The sequence below is a fragment of the Homarus americanus genome, unplaced genomic scaffold, assembly GCF_018991925.1.
Source record: "Homarus americanus isolate GMGI-L3 unplaced genomic scaffold, GMGI_Hamer_2.0 scaffold48354, whole genome shotgun sequence".
In the NCBI taxonomy this organism is placed as follows: domain Eukaryota; kingdom Metazoa; phylum Arthropoda; class Malacostraca; order Decapoda; family Nephropidae; genus Homarus; species Homarus americanus.
Window position 1 is genome coordinate 2,764,967 of NW_024723833.1, and position 27,952 is coordinate 2,792,918.

Here is a 27,952-nt window from a genome sequence, read left to right on the forward strand (position 1 = left end):
TCTCATAATGTTATTAGATGTTATTTGATAAATGATATAACATTATGTCTGTTTCAGTAGTACAGTAAGAATGTATGAATGTCAGTGCATGAAAGACTGATATGTTTCCTTTTGATTTTGACCACCCTGCATTATAACAGGAAAGGGATTGAAAATAAGAAATCACATTCTCACCAATTTCAGATAAACAATTTGATGTATTCAATAACTCCATCACAGAATAATTGAATTTTGGGCAGAATGATTATATAATTGTTTTGAAACATTCAAACCTTTTCAATGTTATATTTCTTGTTTCACCCGTCCGAGTTAGTAATGGGGTGTGGTTCACGAATAGATATCTCTCTGTACAGTATATCTGTCTTATATCATTACTACTCTCCCCCTTCTGTGTTGGGTAAATTTCACCATCATATATCTCATTCCATTGGTATGTCACCGACCCTCTTACACTGCATTACATTATTTTATGAGTTAATTCTTATCTCAAATAGCTTATGTTTGTAACATTCTTGATATGTTCTCTGTGTACTTTGTTGTCTTGTACAATGGTATAATGGTCTGTCAAAATCTTCCATATTAGGCAGTGGTGGCCCAGCCCAAAAGTCCTCACTTAAAGTGCTTCACAGTCAACTCTTTAAGTGGTGTACTCATCCATCTAATGTTGTATACTTCACTTTCCCCCAGAAGGTACAGTAGTGTAGTTGGCCTGTAGGGTGGTGGGTAAATTGAAAGGAAACAACTATCAATAGTACTCTGATCAACGCAATTATTATTACAGAATGTGCCTATTGGCCTAGTAGTTGCAACAACAAGAGCCACATGCTTGGACACTAGGGACTCTATTGGTGTTCACCGTGGAGAGGGAGACAGATGTCATTATTGGGCCAAAGGTACAGGTTTTGGCACAGGCAGCACCACCCAGAGCTGGGATGTAGAACAGGCACTCGTGAGGCAGAAGGTGGAGGAAGAACACGTTGTATGGCTGGTACGCTTACTGGCTAAATACATTAATCCAGGTGAGTAGATACCATTCTTATGATTAATGTTTTGTCACAGAAACTAAATGTCCAAACTGAATATGTAAATAGCATTCTATATGTCTCTCTGTTTGGGAACTTTCTTTATCTGGATGACATAGAGATATGCCACTGAACATCTGGAAAATCCATGCAACAAAAGAAAGAACAGTGTTGGTGAAATACTGAAATATAGTTCGTGATAATGGAGATGAAAGAAACTAGGAAGTAATTGTGAAGGAAGGGAAGGAGAAAGTAAGAGTAAGAACACAACGATACAGGGAGAAAAAAAATGCAACAAGGCAAGAGATGAGAAGATTGAGGTTTTTGGTTTAAAAAATTTATTGGCAGAGCTTGTAGTACAGTTTGCCTATTCTGAGTAATTCAGTCAGGTCTTGACACTGAGGGTGGTATCACTTCTCACTGCAGGAAGAGGAAGGCAGAATGATGGTATTCCAACCAACAAGATGGAGAGACATGGACAGTGAAGTCATACCAGTAGTCAGAAGATCATCAATAAGGAACAAAGAGGGGATAGTGCTGTCAGTAGTGGAAAAGGTGTTGTGAGAGTGGTGGGAATATTTTGAAGACCTGTTGACCCCATAGGGGTAAAATGAGGTAGAGATACCACATACAGTATAGTGAGGAGGGAGGTAGAGATACCACATATAGTGTGGAGGGAGGTAGAGATACCACTTATAGTGAGGAGGGAGGTAGAGATACCACATATAGTGTGGAGGGAGGTAGAGATAACACATATAGTGAGGAGGGAGGTAGAGATACCACATACAGTATAGTGAGGAGGGAGGTAGAGATACCACATATAGTGTGGAGGGAGGTAGAGATACCACTTATAGTGAGGAGGGAGGTAGAGATACCACATATAGTGAGGAGGGAGGTAGAGATACCACATATAGTAGTGAGGGAGGTAGAGATACCACATATAGTGTGGAGGGAGGTAGAGATACCACTTATAGTGAGGAGGGAGGTAGAGATACCACATATAGTGTGGAGGGAGGTAGAGATACCACATATAGTGAGGAGGGAGGTAGAGATACCACATATAGTGAGAAGGGAGGTAAAGATAACACATATAGTGAGGAGGGAGGTAGAGATACCACATATAGTGAGGAGGGAGGTAGAGATACCACATATAGTGAGGAGGGAGGTAGAGATACCACATATAGTGAGGAGGGAGGTAGAGATACCACTTTATATCTGAGTAAACAGGAATTGGGTGCTGGAGGCTGTTTAATATGTACAGACACCATGAGAATGAAGTAGGAGAGTGATGATACTAAAATGGAAAGGTAATGTAGATGAGATGTACAGGAACCAGCAGGTAATAGAAGTATCACTACTTGATAGGTATTAAGAGCTATTGGATCAGCTACATGGATCAATAGATGCTTTGTGAGTAAGATCACCATGCAATCAGTAAAAAGGAGGACTGTGTTTATCTAACTGCTATATCTGGTATACTCTACTGTGTGTTGGCTCACGTGTCAATCCCTTGAAACAAACGCCTCTCACTAAACACTTAAATTTGATGCTTATCAAATAAACAGTTTTGTAGCTTTTGACTTCTGGAGGGATTAAGTGTATGTTATATATGTCCATTTTATTTTCAGTTATTCCTTCTTTATGTGGTATAAATTATGAATATTATTGATCAGGTGATGTTCTACCTCCTGAGTTACAACAACAAACAAATGGTGGTACTTCGGGTGGCAGCTTTGACTCCCAGAATGAAGGAGGATCATCTGAGTCCCAGAGCGAGAGTCCAGTTTTACTGCCTATGTCACCGCCACCACATGCCCCACCTGCCCTCCCCCCAGCCCTCCTGCACCTCTTCCAGAACTCAGGACTCATCACAACCATTGCTTCCAACCTCAGCAATGATTCTGGTATGTTCAGGATATAGAAGCACAATCATAAGAGCTTAGTTTAATCATTCCATCGAAAACACTAGAAATGTCTTGAAGCAGAATGATTTTAAAAATAGTATAATCATTTACTTAAAGTACCTGGTAATTTAGTATTAATATTTCAAGGTATACGTAAATCAGACCTTGAAATAATTTTTTTTATCCTTGACAGTGTTAGATATGTCTCGTCACGTGCCTCTGTATCGAGCTCTCCTGGCATTGGTACGAGGCCTGTCAGTCACTCCCAGCCTGGCGCCGCTGTTAATGACCACACACAATTCTCCCCCATCCAATGGAGGAGGAGGGGACACCACCATGCTCCCCTGCATCCCTGCCCTCCTGGAGAAGATGAAGAGCACCGTCAACACATACATGGCTAAGTTGAGATGGAAATCATCCAAAGCAGGAGGTGGCAGCAATGGCAATGGAGGAAACAACAATAGTTCCACAGATGATGCTGAACAGGAGGAGGGCTTGTCATTAATAGTCCCAGACATCCAGAACACTGCTGTGGTGGTGAAAGTAAGTTACTGTTGCACCGCACCAAGTAAAGGAGATATTGAATGGTTTCTCTATGTCTGTCCAGTCATTTGTATATTTATTCATTTGTCTGTCTCTCCATCTGTACACCAGTTGAGCTTTGTTGCTGTCTAATTTATATTTATGAAACTTGATACAGTGTACAAATTATTGTACTACAGTATATGGTATTGGAGGAATAGGGGTTTTGGCTGCAGACAAACAGGAATGGGGATTTTGGGCAGCAGATTGACAGGAATAGTGACATAACTGTTGTGTGGTGTTTCAGGTGTGCACAGAGCGACTGCAGCAGGAGCTGGACAAAGAGGATCAACCTGATGGTGGAGCCTCAGCCCAGCCAGTGTCATCTAGATCATTAATGGAGGTGTACCTCAGTAGTTTTAAACCCCTACAATTTGGTAAGCTGCCAAGAATTTCTCAACTTTGGTGGTGTATACAGTATATCTGATTTGTGGATTGCTATTATTATTATTGTTGTTGTTTTTTTTAATACTGGGAAAATCATTGAATTCATAGTTTTGGGACCTATTTACTAATACAGTAGTGTTCTCTGTATGAGGGTTTGGATCCTTTTGTTTACATGTCTGCAAAAATAATTGGGTTAAGGATGATACGAGCAATTATGGGCATGGTGTGGGGATTAACTTACTTTTACTTTAGTTGTGGCAAATGTTAATGTAGTAGGTAGTAGGCTGCTACCAAACAGGGAGGTACTACCGCCTGGGAAGATATTGGAAGCATAATGTGTTGTCTAATGGTAGACCCTGCTGCCATATGGCATCACAAAAATTTTGACCAAGTCCCAGGTTGCTCATCTGACTTTCGGCCTCATTTACACACAATTGCAGGGTCTCAATTGTTTCTCTTACTTTGATAACACAACATACTCTTCATCTTTTTTCTTTTATTTATTGATTTTTTGTATTAATTATTATTATTATTATTATAATAATAATATTGTTATTATTAGTATTGCTAATAATGTTATTTTTAATGTTATTATTACTATTTGTATTGTTGTCGTTATTATATTTTCTCCTCCATGCCCTGATGTGGGTCATTGACCCGTGCCTGGGTGGGCCATTGCCCAGTACAAAAAATATAAATAAATAATAAATAAATAAATAAATAAATAAATAAACAAATAAAAATTTGAGGGAGGTTATATCTTATGGCAACCCGTTTGTCTGTCTTTACTAAGTCATGTATGCCCCTCCAAAATTTCTAAGGTGAATGGAGGCCATAACTGGTAAACTATGGTGAGAAAATGCTGATTATTGAACTCATTTACCTTCAGTAACATAATTAAGGCTTCAAGGATTAATGTGCGAGGTTACATCTTGACTGAGTTCAACAATCAGCATTTTATCACCATAGTATACCAGAGTTATGGTCTCCATTCACCGTAGAAATTTTGGAGGGGCATACATCACTTTGAGAGAGTATGGTTTATAGGTCAAAGATTTTCTGGGTAATTTGGTCTGGATATAATTAATTTCTATGTTAGTGGCAATAAGATAGTTTGCATATGCCACTGACAATTAAATATTTACCATATATTATTAACAATAAATATTTTGTAAATTTGTGCTATTCATAGTTAATTTATTTTTAAGATTAAGATGGTGTACATTTACAATTGGTGTTACCATAACCTGTGTTATATTGTAAAGTTTTGTTAACTATTTCAGATACGTACGAAATGGTTGTTGAAGATGCAGAAAGAGGCATACGATTTGTGGTGTCGCATCATTATGAAGGGTCAGTGAGAGGAGCAGGAGACCTGTGTACCCCTCGTAGGATGAAGCGACTGGCTCAGGAAGCTGTCACCCTGTCATCATCACTTCCTCTTTCATATTCCTCCTCAGTATTTGTCCGCACAGATCTAGATAGATTAGACATTATGAAGGTTTGTATTTTTTCAGGTAACCTAGTTATTTCATCTTAAGATTTTGTGGCAAAAATTTGCATTCAGTATGCAGTACGTGTAATTACATCAAACAATATCTTAAGTACAATACTTTATGTGGCTTCATATTTGTGTGGGAAATGCAAAGTTGTTAGTGAAGATGCAGTAGGACCTCACACGACTACTATTAATAGCAAACATTTTTAGTGGTGGGGAATGTCCTCCTCACCAACAATGACAGGTATATCAAAGAAGTGTATGAAGGAGGTGTGGGAAGCAGGAGACTCAGTAAAAGATGACATATGTGGTGAATGTGACCTATAGGAGAGGATTCTTTAGACTGGCTGAAGATCATAATGATCATTAGAGTATGAGAGACATATTTGAGAGTGGTCAGGGGCATCAATGGGTATATTGTGTCAGCAGTGTGTGTGAATCATTGCAAGAAAGGGGATAAATGAAAGTTTCTTAGCATGTTACCAACAGTTTTAGAAGTAGCTGAAGAAATAAAGAAGGAAAGTCTGTGAGAAATTAAGGGGTATTAGGTGTGATGATTAGAGGCTTTTTAGAGAAGACATTAAAGAAGTGATATGTGGTGAAGCATGAATTGTGGCAAAATAGTGCTGAAGTATTTGTATGTACTATTAATTATTCTCTCGTTTTTTTTGTACCAGGTGCTGATCACAGGGCCAGAGGACACGCCATATGCCAATGGGTGTTTTGAGTTTGATGTTTACTTCCCAGTCGACTACCCAACCTCACCACTCCACATCAACCTCCAAACAACTGGGGAGGGACGGGTAAGAGCATCATCCCTCTCTCTTACAGTGACCATATATATATATATATATATATATATATATATATATATATATATATATATATATATATATATATATATATATATATATATATATATATATATATATATATATATATATATATATATATATATATATACATATACATATACATACATACATACATACATACATACATACATACATACATACACATACATACATACATACATACATACATACATACATACATACATACATACATACATACATACATACATACATACATACATACATACATACATACATACATATATATATATATATATACATACATACATACATACATATACATACATACATATACATACATACATACATACATACATACATACATACATACATACATACATACATACATACATATATATATATATATATATATATATATATAATCAGGAAACCTGTGTTAGGTAGGGTCACACTGGATAACACCCTTTTCATGTGTCCCGCCAAGGCTCGAACCCATGACATATTGGTGAGATATGCATGTTACCACTGTACCACCAACACCCCATTAGTCTTAAAACTGGAGTCTGATGGACAATATATTCTCATGCACCATTGAATGATAACCTCAAGCCAATCCTTCATATATTACAGTAGTCACTTTTATGGCATTTTGATTAGAATTGGTCTGAGAGAGGATGAGATTTGGCCAACAGTTGATAATACAAAAGGGTTCACAGGAGTCTACTTTACTTCATTGTCTTACAATCTCTTTAATTAAACCTACCCCTATACTGCCCTTTATTGCAGTCACTTAATACTATGTTTTACTTAACATTGTTCTTAATTTAAGGTCACTGCCACCAGACCACAGGACAGTATGTGTAGTGTTCTTTAGGTAGCAGGCAAGTAGTCTAGGCACTTTAAGTTTGTGTTTTTCATTAATCAAGTTGAGAGTGGACGGAAGGGTGAAACACCAACCAGTATCCTTAACTAGTTTATTTTAGACATATTAAAAATATTGCATTCAGTCACAATACAAAAAATAGTTGACCTTCCCCAAGCAATTAATAAGGTCACTGCACCACACAAAAATACTCGACCTCCCAATACTTAACCCTTACACCCTGGGTGACATACCAGAATGCCTGACTGGTGCGCCGCGGGTGACATTCCATAATACGCGCCATTTCCCGCCAGTGTTTAAATGCCCAGCGCAGGTTATCAGGTTACAGTGTGACTATTTGCCTGTCATGCTACACTTTAGGCCACAGGGAAGCTTCCTGAACGTAATTACTTACTTTTGTTTGTTTAATTTCCATTGTTGTCCATTTTATCATGTTGTATCAAAGTAATATTGCTAAAAGTTGTGTAGTTGTATTGTAGTGTAGTATTACTGTAAAATAATGCTACGATTATGTTATAAATGTATTTATTTGTGGAATTATTATTTTATGCATTACTTGCTCTACCAAACACAAAGACATCCAGACAGCCTGGCGACCGACTGCATTTGTGTTGCCAAGCACTTTTTATGAAAATTAATGCAAATAAAATATTGTAAATGAATTATTTATAGCAAATAACTTTTATGATCAGTAAATATATGCATTACTACACAAAGGCAAGCAGAAAATGGCCACTAAGTGCGTAGTGACCACGAGCGTCAGCTGTCAAAACAACACTGTCCCTTTATCTCCCTCGCCACTACTCCCACAGGGAAGTTTCTAGAGGGCCAATATATATTTTTCTTACTTCTTTTTATTGTTTTAGCCAGGGGCTAGGGGGTTAAGGTCTTCTTCTCTCCATGAAAAAATCATTGACCCCCTTACCTAGGCTCACTCCTTACCCAATATCATCAAAATAAGGAACACTCAATAATACACACAACACATACAGGTACTGCAGCTCATTCTTAGCACCAAGGTACACACAGCCGGTACCCGTTTCACCTTTTACTCTTGTTAGGTAGATGAGATCCTTCACAGACATTCATGCCAGGACAAGTTCTGCGTCCGGTATCATTAGGTCACTAAAAGTAGCGACAGTAAGCACTTCAAGTAGCACCAACATATACTTCACATGCAGGGTGCTGAAAGCGTGAGGTATCCAGTGACCCGTAGGGGAGGATGCTTAGTGGTCCCAGGCATTACCCACAACACCAGGTGGGCTCCTCAAAGTAAAACAGTTGTTGCTGGGCCAGGCATTCCTTCTGACCTCGCTTGTCTATATTCACGGTCCTCTCCGTTCACACACAGGCGTGTACACCTGCTCGTATGTGATAATGGGAGTCACTGAGATCTAACAAACGTGTTTAGTGGCCTGATGGGCCTTTGTATATCCTACTGTGGCGGTAACATTCAGTACTCCCTTAGTGCAGTGAGTTTGATTGTTATGCAGCTGTAATAAGAATCAGAAGAGATTATAGAGACCAGTACTAATGTACGCAGTACACCTCATCCCACTTAAGGCATCAGAATGCAGTTAATGGATAAATATCCCTTTCAGGTGCGCTTTAATCCCAACCTGTATCAGGATGGGAAAGTGTGCCTCAGCATCCTCAACACTTGGCATGGAAGACCTGAGGAGAAGTGGAATCCCCAGACCTCCTCACTATTACAAGTATGTACCACTCTTATCATTATAACTATGCACCAAACATATCATTAGAAGTATTTGCCACCCATATCATTATAAGTATATGTTACCCATATCATTATAACTACACAAACTTCAGTATTGCTTTAACTTTTGGAGATTCAGCAAAATTCGGTGTTAATGACAGTGTGGAGGATATGTCACAGATGCTGCCAACTGATGGCCAAGCTTTGTGCGTGTGAACTTCATTCACACTAACAACATAACCTCATATGAAGGCCTTGGTGATAATGGCATGAGACTTTCTTTGTAGTATTGCCTGATATTTGTGTGTTACTGCACCAAGATAACAGCCATCCGGGAATTCCAACTGTTATTAATAATGTCAACATTGACCATCTCGTCAAGTAATTAAATGCAAATGGATTTACTGTACTTTGCTTGACAAGTTACTTGTGTTTGAAACCAACCCCCAGTTAAGAACTTTTTTGGTCACCCATTACTATTTATACAAATCTTTGCTCTTCAGATAGACAGAGATATTAATATTGTTTATTGCAATGACACTTGGCAGATGAGTGCAGTAGTATTAATCCCTATCCTTCACCAGTAAATAGGTCATTTAGGCTAATAATAGAGTACATCTCTATCTTGAACTATCTGTTTCATTAAACCCATTCAATTCACAAGACTTCTTTATTTTTGTTGACTAACATTAGTACAGTATTACTTATTGAAGTCGTTTCTATTTTATTAGTAAGTTTGCTTTATTTATTTTTTTCTTATTTCAAGTACTGTAGGATGAAAATAAAAAAGACTTTCCAGAAACAATGCTGTAATGAATAATTTATTTGCAGGTTTTAGTGTCTATCCAAAGTCTAATTTTTGTGAGTGAGCCTTATTTCAACGAGCCTGGCTATGAGAGATCAAGAGGTACACCGACTGCGATGCAAAACTCACGTGAATATGACGCAAATATACGCGCAGCAACAGTCAGATGGGCCATGCTTAACCAGCTGCGTAGTCCTTCCCCCTGCTTTAAGGAGGTAAAAGTTTATTTTCTTTTGTTGTTACATATTTAATGGTTCACTCTTAGTTATGAATTATGAAAGTAAGTTGACTAAATGATGATGGCCCAGAGTATTGAAGGGTATAGTCTAGGATGTCACAAAGCTTCCTTGAACTTGTCCACCTCACTAAAAGTGAGGAGCTCCGGACCATAATCTGCTAAGAGCCATATATCGCTGAAATGTGTTATGTATTGCGTTGTATTCCCCAGCTGCTCCTCTGTCCCCTGGGTAAGTCAGAGAGCCCATAGAACAAGTACTTGTGGTTGAGAGTCCTCTGAAAAGACTACAGTATTGCATTTTCCTCCATTTTCTATTTTGGCACTTAGCAGATTATGGTCCGGAGCTCCTCAAGTACCCTATTGGGGTGGTTATTATGATAAAGGTACCTGTGGTTAAAACTCTACAGGTAAAGAGAAAAAATAGTGTTGTTAATGAATGAGAGCTGTTAGAAGACTCTTAATTAATAGGTGGCAAGAATATAAACTTTTGCTGTTGGTGAGCTACAATTATCAGTGGTGTTTGGAATATAACCCAATTGTGCAAAAAATTAAAATTTATACAGTAGGAGACTTTATACGTCACTGCTTGGAATGCTCAAAAGAACACAACCAAAGGTTCACTGTTAAGTAGTTCTTTGATTTGTTAATATTTCTGTATCCAAAAAGTCATTTTGTATTTCAGAGGTGATGTTCCACATTCTAAATTATACTAAATTACAGGTAAATAAGGAAAGTGTACAGCAGTGTTAATGAAAAAAAATTGCCAAACATGTGTATTAAAGGGAGAACAGAGTAGGTTTGGGAAATGAAGAGATTGTTTGAATCCAGTGCATGTGTTAAGGAACGTGAATGAGAAGTGTTTAGAGAAAGGAAAAAATTTATTTATGGGATATATGGATCTGGAAAGTATATTATAGAGTTAATAGAAAAGCAATGTAGGAATTGTTGAAAATGTATTGGATAGGTAGAAAATTGTTAAATACCATTTGGAATTTGTATAAAGAGTACAGTAGGCTCTCATATTTGGACACCTATTTAGACTGTAAAAACCTCACAAAATTCAAATCGTCCAAATTTAAATACAACTTCCTATTTAGAAAATTAATTTGAGTCTGGTACTTTTGATGTTTGGCTAAATTTTGCCTTATTTACCCTACTTTTTTGGCGAATTACTACCTGTAATAAAGGAACATCCTAATAAACTAACGAAAATAACACAGATAAAGTTAAATAAAAACTAAAAACAACACAGAAAAGTTCTTATGTTCTATAGCTTCAGCTAAAGTTGAACCTGATGAATTGGCAAATTCGCCATCCGAGTAAAAACACACGCAACAACATTGACAGTCATTATGTTTTCAACTTTACCACCACTGGTGGGTAGAATTTTGTTTTAATTCAGAAACATTAATTAAAATATATATGAACAGTAAATAAGTGTTGCTTTCATATTCTTATGTAGAGTAATGACGATATGTTTTCACATGTGCGCATTTACAAACGCTATCTCACTTTTTTTCTTTACCATTAATGGTTAGCTACTTCAATTGTTTCATTTACTGTATTAACATTAAATAACGTTATTTAAAACAGCCATATTATTTTTTTTACATTAATTTTACTACAGCTACAACCAGGGTCTTATTTTCTTCAGTTTTATAAGTAGAACCAATCAGTCACTGGTTTTGTAAACATTAACGAAAACAATGCCGTCTCGTCTCCTCGTGTGTTTTAATATTCTACGTATTATTAATGAATTGTATTGTTCATTTTGCACACAAAACATTAATTCAGTCAAAAAGACATTTAGTAATCAACAGTAATGAATCTTTTGTGCATAAGAGAAATGATGCTCTTTACACGATTGTGCACGTCTGAATGTTGGCAGGCCGCTCAAACCCGTCGAACTTCGAGTTTCCGCCTTCGAAATTTGAAATTGGGTACGGTTTTTTGTCCAAATAAAAAATGTCGAATTAAAAACTCGCAAAATTTGAGAACCTACTGTACCAATATTATCAACATGAAATTTTATGATTTTTTGAAAATACAGTACAGTAGTACCGTACAAGTACTGAACTGTACCTATAAATCAATGTTGGGAATTTCACTGATAAGTGATCTTGATGTCAGCCATACAACTATACAATTCCAATATGACATTTAATTAATTTTTTGCATAATGATTCACTAATGTATCTACCACTTAATCTAGGCATGTTAGAATTTTTAGTTATGCAGAATTTATAGTTGTATGATCATGCTTTATATCAAATGTTGACCTGTGGGGGGTCTTACTTTCCTTGTTAGTGAAATATTTGTTTTTTGCTAATAGTTGATCAAGAAGACTGAAACTGTTGACTCAGGCAGGTAGTTTTTAGGTAAGAATATTGAATGCCTTCTTCAGGTGTCTCTTGTGTTTTTACTATACAAGGATAATAAACAGTAAGACAGTTCGACCAAGAATAACCAACAAAACCATCAGATGCAGGGAAGAGCCTGTAACACCATCAGTTAAAATAGTTACTATGATTTGCCTACAGATTTTTCATTAAACATGCATTCTTTACTTTCATGTTTGTTTAAGCACTTGACCATTATTACATCTCCCATAGGTGATTGAGCGTCACTTTTGGCTGAAGCACAAAGAGATCATCGAACAAGTAGAAGGCTGGATCACCAACATGGAGGCTCTCAGTGAGAATAGAAGAGCAGGGAAGAATATTGCCCATAACACTGTAGGTCTTAAGGTAAGCTCCTGCATTGTGGACATTTTTTTTTTTTCTAATATTTTGAACTAAACTATTTTAATCTTTCATATTAAAGAGTTTAGGCACTGTGACATGATTTAGTGATGTTTATATACATTATAACCTTTTTGACAGTTTGCTATACTGCACTGCCTATTTATAATGTAAAATTAGTTACACACACACACACACACACACACACACACACACACGTACATATACTAGTATATCATGAGTCTGGAAGCAAGGGAAACATTATCTTAGCCATAACTTGTGTTAGCTGCCTTTACTTTCTCTTTTTGTAGCTCATGATATTTACTCTTAACTGTCTTTACTCATAGTTCTCAGGAGCAACCTGCTTAATCAACCAACCTTGTATTTTGATTAAATGATATTCAGACATTAAATTTGGAGATTTCCTTATATTATCTCACCTCATATTATATATAAATGCTCTGGGGTAGTTATAAATCCTCTCAGCTTTGAGCTTTTGAGTGGACAGTATGCTGTTAGTGGCTTTTTGCATCACATAATGGGGAAAAAATTCTGTTCATCCCTTCCACATTGGCATACTTCTGTTGATGTTCCTACTAGTGCTTTCTTCAGGCATCTTCATAACTCATGAGCCCCATTTTTTTTCATCACATATGTTGTACTACATGTAATAGGTACAATATTAGTTTATAATTTTTTCTGGGGAGGGAAATTTTATTAAAATATTGTTGCTATATTATGCCTTTTGAGAGAAATTTGCTGTTAATGAGTGCTGCTGGGTTGTATAAATTTAGTTCTGTCATTTCTGCTACAACGCGTGTTTTGTCAACACGAATTGGCTATAACGCGATTGATGAATAGAAGAATGATATTTGTAAAACTCGAATGCGTGTTAGCAGTAACACGATTCCACTCGAACGTTTTAAGTGTACTGTCGCTTGGCGCTGGGTTATGCAGTGTTTACAGTTCACGTTTGACATCACATGTTCAATTGATTTATGTGTTTTGTTTGTGAAGTGTTATTTGATAGGGACTCTATAAATTTCATCCTTTTTTTTTGCAAATTTAGCTGTTCCCATAAATACTGTATGAAAAAAAAAAAAAAATAATAATATTTCGCAGTGCGGACTAATAGCGTTTTACACCCGCGCTCTCTGTTTCCATCACACAATCAGTTGAAACACGTGGGTTGTTTTGAAGCGTCCTCGGTGATTTTTGCTTACTATTTCTCCAATTTTGTGGTATTAACTGTGTTACATTTACTGTATGATATCATTATTAGATATGAATGTAACATTTATTTAGACTGTGCTATCCTTTGTGTTAGGCTAACTACTAAATTTTTTTTCGATTTCGAGTAATCTGCACCTAACCCTATTTTCTCCATAAGCCCTGTTATTTCTATTGCGCAAATTTCTACAACGCGAGGTTTTACAAGAACACAACTATCACGTTATAGCAGAACTGACTGTACAGTCGGCCCTTAACATACACGGGGGTTACGTAACAGAGATACCCGTGGATGTTAAAAATCCGCGTAGCTCCCCCCCCCCGCCCCCCCAAAACCCTGGCCCCCCATGTCCTTATTTACCGTATATACCTGTGTGTGGCTCGAGTTTTTAAGACCAAATTATTTGGCAAAAAATTGGGGGTCGACCTCTAAATGGGTAATAGTTTTGTTAGGTTGAAAAATATTTACCAGTAACTACCAGTAAACAATGGAAACGATGCACCAACGCACCACCAGCTGTGAGTGTCGGTACAGTTGCCAGGGCAGATCTCTTGCGTCATCATAGCAAACCCAAAGTAGCCAAATCCATGGTATGGTAGCACAGGACGATGTAAAACAAAGTATTCATTTATTAAAGTGTATTTATAGATACTGTACATATATTTTTGTTCATTACATTTGAAACATCAATCTTTGTTAATTAAATTTGAAACAAAAGAAAACTACGATACCGTATTTTCATTAAAATATTACATCACAAGTATATTTTACCTTAACTGTGACTGAATGAATATACGTATTCTCAGAAATAAATATGGAAATATAATATTTTTGCTGGAATGACGTACATATTACAGTGGAAAGTGGGATAAAATCATGACGAAAACAATGACTTTCGCTTTCTTTCGTTATTCAAAAGATGTTACCGTAATCGCTTTTTGAATGGTTTTCAGTTAAAAAACTGTTGTACTCGTATTGTATTACAATAATATTCTATCCTATCATTAGCCTTATAATCCCACAACTGAAAACCATTCGAAAAGCGATTACGGTAACATCTTTTGAACGAAAGAAAGAGAAAGTCATTGCTTTCGTCACAATTTTATCCCACTTTCCACTGATATACGTACATCATTTCAGAAAAAATATTACATTTCCATGTTCTCAGAAATAAATGGTAGTTTTGTTGAAACGTAATGTACAGTATTTAATATTAAAATGCAAAAATAGCTATAAAAACAATTAATACACCCGTAATGTACTGGCTGGCATCTCCACTCGTCCCTGCTCCCGCGTCCAAGGTCACCACTCCTCCCAACTCGCTCCCTACTCTGCCTCCTCCACCTCCTCACCGTCACTACTGCCGACAACAAACACAAATGTTTTGTGAATAACTGCACCTCCACTTCCTATGTACAGTACTGAACTGTACTGTGCTGTGCATTTTTACAAACAATAAACATGGCAAGAAAAGCTATTAAAAAAAAGAGATAAAAATTTCACTTTACTGTACAGTACCTATCCTCGGCGGCAGGACAGGGGTCGTCGGGCTCATCGCCACTCAATTCCATAACGGTTGGTGAAGTGGGGGCGACGGTGGATTCAGCTGCTTCCTCACTGCCGCCAGTGATTGATGGTGTTAAATCTCTCCTTCGGTGATCAAAGAACATGGTGATGGGGAGTTGTCGTCTCTTTCTTTTCATTTCTTCCATGATGTTTTTGTATGGAGCAAAAACGTCATCCATCCCTCGCATGAATTTCAGGGCATGCACCATGGAGGGGTCCATACTATAGGCCAGGTTTTTCAGTGCCTCAATATTCCTGGTCATCTCCCCCAACTTCTCCAACTTTATTTCTTGGTGCTCTTCCTCTTCCTCATCCTCTTTCCCTTTCGCTTCCTCTTCCTCCTCCTTGCCCGAGTCTACTAACTCCTGTAGATCCTCCTCGGTCAGCTCAGTGTCGTGCTCTTCAATTAGCTCCCTAATCTCGTCCTCTGCCATGTCCTGGAAGCCTTCAGCAGCCACTTTCCTTGACAGTGCCAGGGTCTTTCTGAATATTTTCATTAAAATCCATCAAAATTATTTTCCTTGTCATTGTCTTAAGCACCAAACAGCTCCTCCCAGTCTTCTCCTTGAACAGGGCTAGAGGGTACGTGTTTTTCGAATCGTTTTCAATTAAAAAAATGTTACAGCACATGTATATTTTACCTAAACTGTGCCTGAATGAATATATTCTCAGAAATAAATAGTAGTTTTGCTGAAACGTGATGTATTTCATTGTAAAATAGGATAAAATACATGACGAAAACAAAAGACTTTACCTAACCTTCCGATGTTCAAGAGATGTTACTCGTTTTTTTAACAGTTTTCGGTTAAAATACTGTTATATTACAATGATATTCTATTCATACTGTGCTTGATATACTACATTCACGGAAATGTAATATTTTTGCTGAAATGACGTACGTATTACAGTGGAAAGTGGGATAAAATCGTGACGAAAACAATGACTTTCGCTTTCTTTCGTTCAAAAGATGTTAACGTAATCGCTTTTTGAATGGTTTTCAGTTAAAAAAGTGTTGCATCACAAGTGAATTTGGATAGAATATTATTGTAATACAACAGTTTTTTAACTGAAAACCATTCGAAAAGCGATTACGGTAACATCTTTTGAAAGAAAGAAAGCGAAAGTCATTGCTTTCGTCACTTTCCACTGTAATACGTATGTCATTTCAGCAAAATATTACATTTCCATATTCTCAGAAATAAATAGTAGTTTTGCTGAAACGTAATGCATTTCAATGTAAATTAGGATAAACTACATGAAAACAAAAGACTTTACCTAACCTTCCGATGTTCAAGATATGTTACTCGTTTTTTTAGTAGTTTTCGGTTAAAATACTGTTATATTAGTGATATTCTATTCATACTGTGCTTGATATAATACATTCACGGAAGTGTAATATTTTTGCAACTACAATGCCGATGTCAACACAAGCGTGGTTACAGCGAGACTGACTGAGTGAGGGAGAGCTATGCGTGTGTGTGTGTGAGGTTGCGGGAGCGGGCGGTGTCCCGTGTTCGGTGCCGCGTGCGAGTTGAATGGCGCGCGATTTGAATGTACTTCAATTACTTCAATGTACAGAATATTCCTCCGGCGGGGCAATCTGCGTATTTACAAATCCGTGTATGCTAAACCCGCGTATGTTAAGGGCCGACTGTATAGTAATATCTAAGTCAGCCGGAACTATAATTTCCTCAGAATTTTTCCCCCAAAAGTATCTCGATTCCAGTTCTGTGAATGAGTTTCCGAGGTTGAAAATCAGGCCAATTAAATTCTGGAAATTCCAGAAACTCAAAAACATTTTTCCAGGTCTGGGAGCAAATTCTGAGGATGAAATAAAGAATAATTCTGGAAATTGTTGGGAAAATTCCCGAAACATTCCATTTTTCCGGTTCTGGGAGCAAATTTTGAGGATGAAATAATGCGCAATTTCTGGAAAATTCCGAAAAACTTATCCCGGTAAAGATTCCGGGAATGTGAAATTTTTCATGGTTTGAGAGTCGCCTCGTTACCCGGAAATCTCTCCTCCCCGGAAGAGCTCTACACCAATTATTCTGGCTAACGGGGATATCACTCTAATTGGACATCTTGGGGCTTTTATTGTGGAAGTGGATCACCATAGCTGAACACATCATATATGCCAGTTAGAGGAAGTTAAAGAAGAGAGTGTTTGTGTTGCCTTGATACTTATAACCCAGCATAATAACTAAAATGCATAGAAGAGCAAAAACCTGCATTTTGCCTTTATTATACAGAATTGTACTGTATTGACAAAACAACATTGTGGGAATAGAGGTAGTTGTCAAATTAAATGTCAGTCATTACCATTGACATAATATTTGAAGAAAACGATGTGGTATTTGAAGTTAATAAATGAAATTGATGATGGTCTTAGTAAAACTGGATATGCAGAGATAAAAAAGTTGTAAGGATTAGTTGCAGAGGCTCTTTGATTGGTTAGAGATATGTAGCTTTTATTAACACCTTTATTGGATTTTAATCTTGATTATTTCATCAATTGCCTATGAATAGAAATATGTTTGTCTTACATTTTTATCATTTCAGAAAAACTTCCAGTTACTGAAAGAAGAATTCAGGAAAATGAGTGCCCCACCTGGATTAGAAAGCATCCCAATGTCATCCAGCATAACAAACACAAGTACATGTAATAGATCTCCAGCAGCCTCACAGTTGCGTGACTCAAAGGCACTGGAGAAGGAAAGAGAATCCACCCAGGATGAAAAGGAGAAGGAGTTAAGAGGGGCAACAGGGGGTCAAGCTGGGGGACCAGTCCGCACTCGGATTAGGAAGACCTCAAGAGCCAACTTATTTATGAGTAAACCACATTTGGATACTAATAAACACAGCATTCATAGTTCAGGAATACCAGTTAGCAAAAGCAGCAATGCTGTTATCAATAGCACAACAGTGAAGCCCCTACACCAGGGTTTACCCACTCAGGAGACTGCAGAAGGAGGAATTGCGGTCTTACCCCCTGGAGAACCGCACCCAGTGACTGTGATGCCAGAACTCGTTCAGGCGACTAAAGCCACAACTTGCCCAAGCACAGATAGCAAAGCAGACAGTGCGACAGTAGAAATGGATGGAGAAGTTTGTAATCATGTGAATCATTCTAGTTCCTCAGTCAAAGATAGTACTCCAGACTCCCCTAGTTCACACACCTCAGCTGGCATGACCTGCTAGCACCACGCACTAATGTGTTTTTTTCCTATAGACCCCAAGGCCAATCTTGCATGAACATTTTGGTGCACTTTTGTTAATTTTCACCCAAAGTTGAGCTATTTTAGTTTGCCAAGAATGAGAAACTTGGATAATAAAGATATTTTATGGTTTTAAACATCTTCACCGGTGTTTCAGTGACAAGTTTTCAGTACATTCCAGAGATTGGTTTGGTCACTTGTCTGCTGTCGAGGTGGAGTACAGTTGTGTGAGCTGTCATGTGGACATTTATATTTAGAAAAAATGGACGTGTTAGTGTGAAACCGAAGAGGTGACTGTGATTTAATTAATATAGTCAAAACTCAGTGAATTTTATTTTGTTTGATAAGTTCAAAGACCTGTCACCGGTACATTCATGTACTGTGCATTTGGGATCTGACACAATGGCTGACACGCACTGCAAAACATAGGAAATTTCTTTGTTATTCTGTCAGAACTGGATACACAATTATTTAGCAATTGTCTGCATGACTTGTGTTTGCTAGTCAGTGTGTGAATTGTGTTCAGTGTGACTAATCGTATCTTTCAGTTTCATACTGTATTGTATTCACTAACACATAAGAAACATATGGATATGTGCTGTACAAATTAATTCTTATTGCCTATTTGTGATGTGCATAGCGTATGAAGTGGAGGCGTGAATGAGCGTACGTTGGTCGTGCACCCGCTGATTGTTAGTCTTGTGATGGGGTGCACTTGACAGAAATCACAAGTGGTGAAAACATTGCCTTCTGAGTGTGACTTGTAGAATGTGATGGTTTGATTTGTTAATAATTTCTTGTCTAGCTCTCAGGTACTGTATATTCATCATGCCTTTATTAAGTGGTCATCGGTTGAACTGCGGCATGAGTGCTAACAAGATGATCATCTTTGCATATCGTGATCTATAGGGAGAATTTGTAAATGATTCTTATTCACTTGGTATAGCTTATAATAGTTTTGTAAATATATATAAATGTCAACAGTAATTTAGCAAAGTAAAAAGTACATTATGTAAATGTTTTGTTTTTGATCAAAAGGATTCCCTTTAATGTCGTCATACCAACAAAATTACCATTGCTAGTGGTTGATTGTTAAATAATTGACATCAGTATGTTGTGTTTATTATTCCAACAGTTCCTCTAATAATTCTTGACTATTTTGTGGTAGATGATTATATTTCAAGTAGTGGAACATAATTACCTACCATGCAGCTCTTTTGTAACACATTTCTAAAATATAACCTGTATATTTGACAAAGCATTTTTAGAAATACATTGTCTCACAAACACACTTAGCTTAGGCTTAGTTAAGACTGAGAATTAAAGGCTTTCTTTGATAATGTGTATTTTATGTATGTATGTATGTGTAGATGTGTAGATGTCCTGTTTCCTTCATGAGGGGTACCACGAGAGATAAGTCTTCAGGCTTCCCCTTTGTAAAGATGTCTTATAAGACTAGTCTGTGACTTCAAACTCTCAAAAGACATTACTAGACAGATCCATATCCTTACAAGACCTTCATAGACTTGTTCATTACATTTACGAGACCTTTTTACTTTGTTTTATTCTAGCTAGAGGCTCTTCATTTGTGTATCCACATCTTCCTTGCCCCTCTAACATTACTTGATTCCATAGTTGGTAGGCTAGTGGCTCTGAAACGTATATTCAAGCCTCTAAATTCAAACATAACCTCTTGATCTGCCAAATGATTGTCCAGGGACAATACCACTAGCTCAGGCAAGTAGTTGTATGTGTGTGTCCACCATGTGCTTTGAGATTTAATTTAATTTTATTTATTTATTTTTATAATTTATTTATTTATTGTCTCAGCTGTTGTGCAAGTGTCTTAATCAGTTTATGAATATGACCTCAGTTATTGGTAATATGTGGTCTTCTTAGTGGACGTGCTCTTCATCAAGATGTATCCTTTGCATCATTTTGAAGGTTTCAGTCATATTGTTAGTTCTGCGGTATGTTGTTGATGGATTTTCACTTTCCTGAGGTAGTCTTTTTAACTATATTTTTAGACCGAGTATCAGTTTCATTCTGAACATTATCATTTACATGGAAGTCTTTCATCTTGTGTTGATGCCATTTTGCACTGCCGTCCTCAAAATGTGGTCACACTTGGGCCTTGTTCAACCTTCTGAAGTTTTCTGCATCTAGGTTGTAAATGGTTACCAAATCAGGTCAAGCATCTGGTTTGATTTATAAATTTTATCACCTAGAACTCCCACAGCCTTCTTTTTCTCTGTCCTCTTTAACTCAAATTCTTTCATTTTTACCTGTCTTGTAATGTGTTATTTGGCTTTGTTTTCCTGTCCTGCCTGTAGACAAAAATTTTCTGGATGAAATCAAAGTAACCATGTGTCAAGGTAGAATTGAAGCTGTTTCAGATCTTCATCAGATTGACTATATTTCAACATCTTCATATCATCCTTGCCCACTCACACAAGAACCCAATTACAATGACTGCTTTGTATCATTCAAAAAGTAACACCATAGCTGCCAAGCTTAATAAGTACATACTAATACAGGTATGACTTGAAAGGTATTTATAAATTGATCCATTACCTTCAAACACACTAGATCTTTCAAGACCTTACTCTTAGAAAACCTATCCAGACAGAGATCCCTTTCCATTACTGGATACCACCTAGGTTATTCTACTGTATTATCCTTACAGTACTCTACCTTCCTAGCCTGATCACTTTCATTACAAGACTTTCCTAGACTAATCCATTGTTCTCAGGTACATAAGAGACCATATTAGTCTTGTTAGTTATTCTGTTAAGAATTTTTAGACTTATTACTGATCCTTTACCCCTGTTAGACTGATTCATTACCTTCACACCAACAAAACCACCTCCAGACTGGGTCATTGTACTCATACTCACTAGACCTTTCAGAGTCTAGACTGGTGTACTACTATTTAACTCAATAGACCTTACTAAACTGATTCATTTTTTCATAACATCAAAAACCCCTTGTAGGATAATTTATTGCCCTTAGTGGTAACTAAACTTTGCCGTCTTCCATAAGATGTCTACCTAAAGTTATCCATTACATTTACAAGACCTTACTGATCCATTTCTCACAAAATACCTTCCTTATTTGATCATCTACCATACAAGACCTTCCTAGACTTGAACAAATTCCTGAAACTCTTATAAGACCTTCCTAGACTGATTTAATAACCTTAAATCCTCACCAGATCTCAAGTATTTCTTAGACTGTTCCATTATCTTTAAGCCCTCACAAAACTACTCTAGACCTCCATTTTTTTGATGAAAAGCACAAGAATTGCTCAGACTATTGGTGTTGGCAAGTCTGTAAGTTAGGTGTCCCCTTGCTGAAGACCAATAATCGGAGTATTTTGAAGCAAGTTGATTTGAACTGATGGAGGTTATATGACGCAGGAAAATGACTGTGACCGAGTTCCACAGTGCTTGTCTGTGGCATTACTGGGTTTTATTTGATAGAGGTTTTTCAAAATGGAATTTCAACAGAAAGGGCACGAATCCCTCACAGATTAGTGGGAGATCTGATATATCCATGTAAGTGTGCAATACTGAAAAATCTCTGATATCAGTATTTTTTTTTATTTTGATGACTTTTACTGCATTGAATCTGGTAGGTGAAATGCCCTGACACTACAACCAGCCCACAGATAACAGTTTTCCATCTGGGAATGCACATAGCTAATGCAAATGGTTGCTAATTGTTCTTTAGTAATGAAAGGCCTGGCTCAGAGTGAGTACACTCTTTATTGAAGCATTTTTGGCTAATGCTCCAATGGAAGTGTGGCATGGTAAAAGAAAGTATGGGTGGTGCATAAATCTCAATCCTGTGTGGTGATTGGACAGTGATATCAAAATTAATGCTGAATTATGCAGTTTCATTCTAGACACTAAAAATTATATATTTTGTTTTTAATGGCATTTAAGGAAACCAAGATGACAGCACCCCATGCAGCTATGTGTTTGACGGTCGGTCCTCCTGTAAGATAAAGGAAGGTCAGTGGCCCATGTAAGATCCCTCCATCGCTCTTGAAGTTTTTGCCAAGGGGTAATTTGAAGCCCAGTACATGATTCTATGGCTTATGCTGATAGACTGTTCCATAGGTCTACCACCCTCTGTGTGAAGAAGTATTTCCTTTTGTTCATTCTGTAGGATGGTGCATGATATCAAAGAAATGGCTTGGGTTCACGTTTTCCATCCCTTTCAGGATTTTGAAAGATGCAATGATAGCAACTGTGATGTGCCTTGTCTGAAGGGTTATTAGTCCAAGGACCTGTGGTCCACTTGGATAATCAAGATGACAGTGTTCCAGAATCATCTTAGTCACTCTGTGTTGAACCTTTTCTAGGGAGGCTAGATTTCTCGGGGTAGGATTTCTATGCCTATCTGCAGTAATCCAGACTGGGATTTACGTGATATTTGTACAGTTGAAGAAGCAGTTTCCTCTCTGTGTAATTCTTAAATCTTTTTTTTTTTTCCACTGCTGCCTACAGCGAATGATTTATCACAATACCTAGATTGTTCTCTTTATTGAAAATAACCAGTATGTTAACAGAATACAGTTGTATTCGTTAGGTTTGTTTCAACATTAAAGAACATTTGCTTATCTTGAGACCATTTGAACAGCTCGCGCAGATCTTTTTGCATTGTTGCATCATCATCTTGTCTTGCTACTTTCTCAAATACTGTCCAGTATCTATGTGTCATTTGCAAACTTGACAGTGTGGCTTGATATCTTTTCGTTGACTGTATGTTGTTTATATAGATCGTAAATGGATGGGTCCAAGTGTGATACCAAAGAGCATTTTTATGCCCACATAAAAGAGCATCACATTATACAGTTATTGTTTACATGCAGGTGGTTGATCTAAAGGCAATGGTAACCTATGCTGACAAATAAAACCCTTTAATTATACAAATGAAAATAAAACTGTTCAAAAAAATTTTTATACAAAAAATAAAAGACATCTTATGATACAAGATCCATTTTTTACTATTTCTTGTTCAGAGACCTTCCTAGACTGAATCATTACCTTCACATTCTCATAAGACCTTCCTAGACTGATACATTACCCTCACACTCCCACATATCCTTCTTAGACTGATCCATTACTATTACACTTGGAAGACCTCTTTAAACCGACACATTCCCCTCACGGACTCGAAGAACCTTCTTAGACTGATTTACTACCCTCTCACACACTTGATTTCCCAAACAACTGGGGCAGTGAGCTCTGTGAGTCACAACAAATGACCTAGAGAGACCAATACATTAAGGACTTGTTCCTCTTGTGGTCTGATATGGATGCAGGTTTCCTTCAGTCTTCACTTAGAAAGACATAAGAAAATTTGAGAAAAATAAATAAATAAATGTGATGAGGTCTTAGAAATAAGACTAACACAATGTTTTCCTCATGTATAACTTGACAGCATTTCATGTCTCCTTGGGTATTAATTATAATTAATCCCCGAGTTATCAGCGGTTATACATGTGGAGGTGAAATGAAAATTATCACTTTTTTTTTTTAAGTTGTAGAGTAGTTTATTGTGATGAAAATTGTAGAATAGCATCAAAGATAAAAGATGGAAAAGCAGTTCTTGTACATAAAAAAAAAAGATGTGTTAGAAGAAGTACAGTTGACAATGTGCCTTCTGAAGGGCAAGTGACCTAAGCTTAATCAAGGCTTGTCAGGTATACCATGGGTAAGAGAAATGAGAACATATATGAATATATTTTAATCAGATGATGCTACTGTCCTCTTATTTAATGACCTGAAGGTTATAATTTGATGAAAAGATGTAAGACGGAAGGAAGTTCAGTAGTTGGGGAGTGCAAGGCAGGAAGGTGAATGATTAGGATCTTTGAATTAAGTTGCATGGGGTTTAATAAGGGGGTTGATGGGTTTGGCTTCATTCACATACTGATGGGGGAGGACGGTTTTGGTGTGATCTGCGTGGGAGATGTCTTGAGACTGTTAATAAAGGTAGGTATCTGCGAGTAATATTCAGTGGAAAAATTATAATTTAGTAACAGTAATACAAGGGAGAAGAGGAAGTTTTTGGTTAAGTTATTAAGGGAAGTGTGTAATTTTTTTAAGATGAGGGACAGTAAGAGACTTTGTAACAAACGGCTGATGCCTATTGTAGAGTACATTACTATTAATTCTTACACTTGATGTACTGTACAAAATATCTCCAGACTGGGAAAATGGATATTGGCCAAACTTGCAGTATGTGTACAGTACTTAATATAGCCCTGAACCCGATTGACTGTAGGATGTTGAGCTGTATGACATCTTGGGCAGTAAGTGAGGCTATGGACTGAGTGGGCAGCCTGGCGCTATGGTCAACCAACCAGGCAGACACGTGGAATGTGTTTTTTATGGACAGGAAGACCTCAGGTGAGACAATGAATGCTTACTTACAGAGGTGCTCACAGCAGGCAATGAACTGTGGATTTGAGTGCCCTGCATGTCATGGTGACCTTTCTGAGTACGTACATTGCTAGACAATTCATGGTGGTGCTGCACGACCTTCCTCTCTAAAAGGAACTGTTTTAGGACTACAGTGCACGTACAGATCTCGATTTCCTGCATAAGAAGTGTCTTTCATGGGGGCAGCTGCCAGGGACACTGGTGGTTGTGTGGGGATCGACTCGGCGACGTCTCCGGGGGTGTAGCATGCGAGGTTGCTGCAACCTGCTGTTAGTGACACCACCAACCACTGGTGTAAGGGGGCAAACTTTTAATGTTTGGTAGTTGCTACTTTATTTTATTTCTGCAATATTTTTGGTTATATCTTATATTTTCTTTTTTTTTCTAATTCATTTTCTCAACATACTTACTGTATTTCTTTCATTGCCTCTTACTTATTTGTTTATTTCCTCGCATTTACTTTTATTATCAAATGTATTTAGTTAAATTCTGCTATGTGGGTTAACCTAGGAGAACCACTTCCTTGTCTATTCTCAAGCACTCGTATAATTATTATACAGTACTACAGGCAGTTCCCAGGTTACGAACGAGCTCCGTTCCTGGGGACGTTCTTAAATCGAAATTGTACGTAAATCGAAACGCATGCTATGTGCATACCATGGTTAGGTCAAACAATGAGCAGGATAGGAGGATGTATGCAAGAACCAGGAACAATGCAAATTCAGAGTGTAGAAGGGCTGAAAAGGAGTTTCAGAGGCTGGTTGCAAGCAAGGTCAAGTCAAACCCAAAGACGTTTTACCGCTATGCAAAGTCGAAATTAAAAACGCGAGTAGGAGTATCGGACCTGAGGCTTGAAGATGGTGTTACGCAGATACTGACCAGGACAAAGCGGAGACATCAAATAGTTTCTTTTCCTCGGTGTTCATAAGAGAGTGTGGGGATGAGGATTGTTTGTTTCACACTCAGGATGGGATGGAGAAAGGAAACTCACAATGTGCTCTCATGTATACATGTTGTATTGGATGTACAATGCAGCTTGGTGCTGGGAAGGAAGCATGGTTACAAGCGTGATGTAGAGAGAGCTGGTTGGTGAGGATGCTCAGAGGAGGACCAGCTTGTGGGTCGCCATGCTCGCCGGCGGGAGAGAGGACCGCCAGGCAGGCGGAGGAGGAGCGAGGGCCGCCAGGCAGCGGCGGAGGAGGTGTGGTGTTGCTGGCTGGTTGGTGTAGGTAGAAAGAGAGAGATCACCACGAGGTCAGGTCTTAAATAGCGGGGGTTGGCGTGGCTTAGTAGTTGACCCCTGCTCCGTGGGCGGCACTGGTTGACCTAGACCACGAGGCATACACTGGGGAATTCGTGGGGTCGGCTACGCAGCGTCAAACAGCGTTTGTAGGGGAGAAATCCACTACAATACTCCCTCCTTCCCTCCAGGCGGTGTAGGAGACTTGTTGTCTGCAGGGTTGCATAGCACATGTGAGGCAGAACGGGCGGTGCATGCCTCATGTGAGACAACGGCGATGGTGTGGATGAGCTGGTCGCTGGGGACAACTGTCTAGATACACAATATCTGTGGGAGTAAAGAGGGAGAAAAAGGGTGTGTGGAGGCGATGAATTTTGTTCTTCCCTCACGGCAGGTACAGAGTCGTCAGATGCGCCTGCTGGGATGTGTGGGCCTGGGTCAGGAGCAGGGGCTGTGTCAGCAGAAGTGGATGAGGGCTCGTGACAGCAGCTGGGTCCACGACAGCAGCAGGGTGCAGGACATTAGCAGGGAGTACCTGAGGGAGAAAAGAGGGGTGTGTGGGTCCGCACTCAGGAACAGGGGCCGCGTCAGTGGCGGCAGGGGTTACTGCTGAGCCGGGGTCGGCGTCTGAGGCAGGATGGGTGTGCTGGGGTCGGAAGAGGAGCGACTGTCTGCTTAGAGTAGCAGAGCTGCTCTAGGGTGTCTAACCTCCGGTGTAGAGACAGTAGCTGTAAAGCCAATGAGAGCTGCTTCTGGGTGGATAAGCCAGTCTTCCATGTTGCTTGAAGACCGGGAGCGTGATCTGTTTCTCCTCCATCCTGTATTAGTGCGAATCTCCGGGAGTCACCATTGTGGGGATGAGGATTGTTTGTTTCACACTCAGGATGGGATGGAGAAAGGAAACTCACAATGTGCTCTCATGTATACATGTTGTATTGGATGTACAATGCAGCTTGGTGCTGGGAAGGCAGCATGGTTACAAGCGTGATGTAGAGAGAGCTGGTTGGTGAGGGTGCTCAGAGGAGGACCAGCTTGTGGGTCGCCATGCTCGCGGGCGGGAGAGAGGACCGCCAGGCAGGCGGAGGAGGAGCGAGGGCCGCCAGGCAGCGGCGGAGGTGGTGTGGTGTTGCTGGCTGGTTGATGTAGGTAGAAAGAGAGAGATCACCACGAGGTCAGGTCTTAAATAGCGGGGGTAGGCGTGGCTTAGTAGTTGACCCCCGCTCCGTGGGCGGTGCTGGTTGACCTAGACCACGAGGCATACACTGGGGAATTCGTGGGGTCGGCTACGCAGCGTCAAACAGCGTTTGTAGGGGAGGAATCCACTACAAGAGGATGCGAACATTCTTCTAGCATTTGAGGACAGACGGTTTGACAGCGCTGACCCACATTTTGTTCATAGAAGAGATTATAAGATATAAATTGTTGAACCTAAAGGCTCATAAGAGTCCCAGACCTCACATGGTACTATCTTGCACCAAAGATGTGTCCACTACCTAGCCACAGTGAGGGTTCGAATTGCCTTGAGTCTGAAGTTTAGAAACAGCTGGGGGAAATGGTCGGCCAACAGATGTCGCCCACTAGTGTGTGTGTGGGGGGATTAGAGGAGGAGGGGGTTAGTCTAGTAACAGG

At 38.6% G+C, this 27,952-nt stretch overlaps 1 protein-coding gene across 7 annotated transcripts in view; it reads left to right on the forward strand.

Moving 5' to 3' along the window:
* The window catches only part of LOC121863741 (baculoviral IAP repeat-containing protein 6-like), a 146,822-nt gene extending 126,854 nt beyond the window's left edge, over positions 1-19,968 (forward strand). For all 7 annotated transcript variants that reach the window (XM_042362498.1, XM_042362500.1, XM_042362504.1 and 4 more), the window contains 10 exons: positions 782-1,019; positions 2,696-2,926; positions 3,120-3,469; positions 3,756-3,885; positions 5,179-5,396; positions 6,071-6,196; positions 8,714-8,827; positions 9,661-9,849; positions 12,485-12,619; positions 17,973-19,968. In XM_042362498.1, the coding sequence (XP_042218432.1) occupies positions 782-1,019; positions 2,696-2,926; positions 3,120-3,469; positions 3,756-3,885; positions 5,179-5,396; positions 6,071-6,196; positions 8,714-8,827; positions 9,661-9,849; positions 12,485-12,619; positions 17,973-18,611 (2,370 nt within the window). In that variant the 3' untranslated portion in view covers positions 18,612-19,968. The remainder of the gene's footprint in view (positions 1-781; positions 1,020-2,695; positions 2,927-3,119; positions 3,470-3,755; positions 3,886-5,178; positions 5,397-6,070; positions 6,197-8,713; positions 8,828-9,660; positions 9,850-12,484; positions 12,620-17,972) is intronic.
* The last annotated feature ends 7,984 nt before the right edge of the window (positions 19,969-27,952 follow it).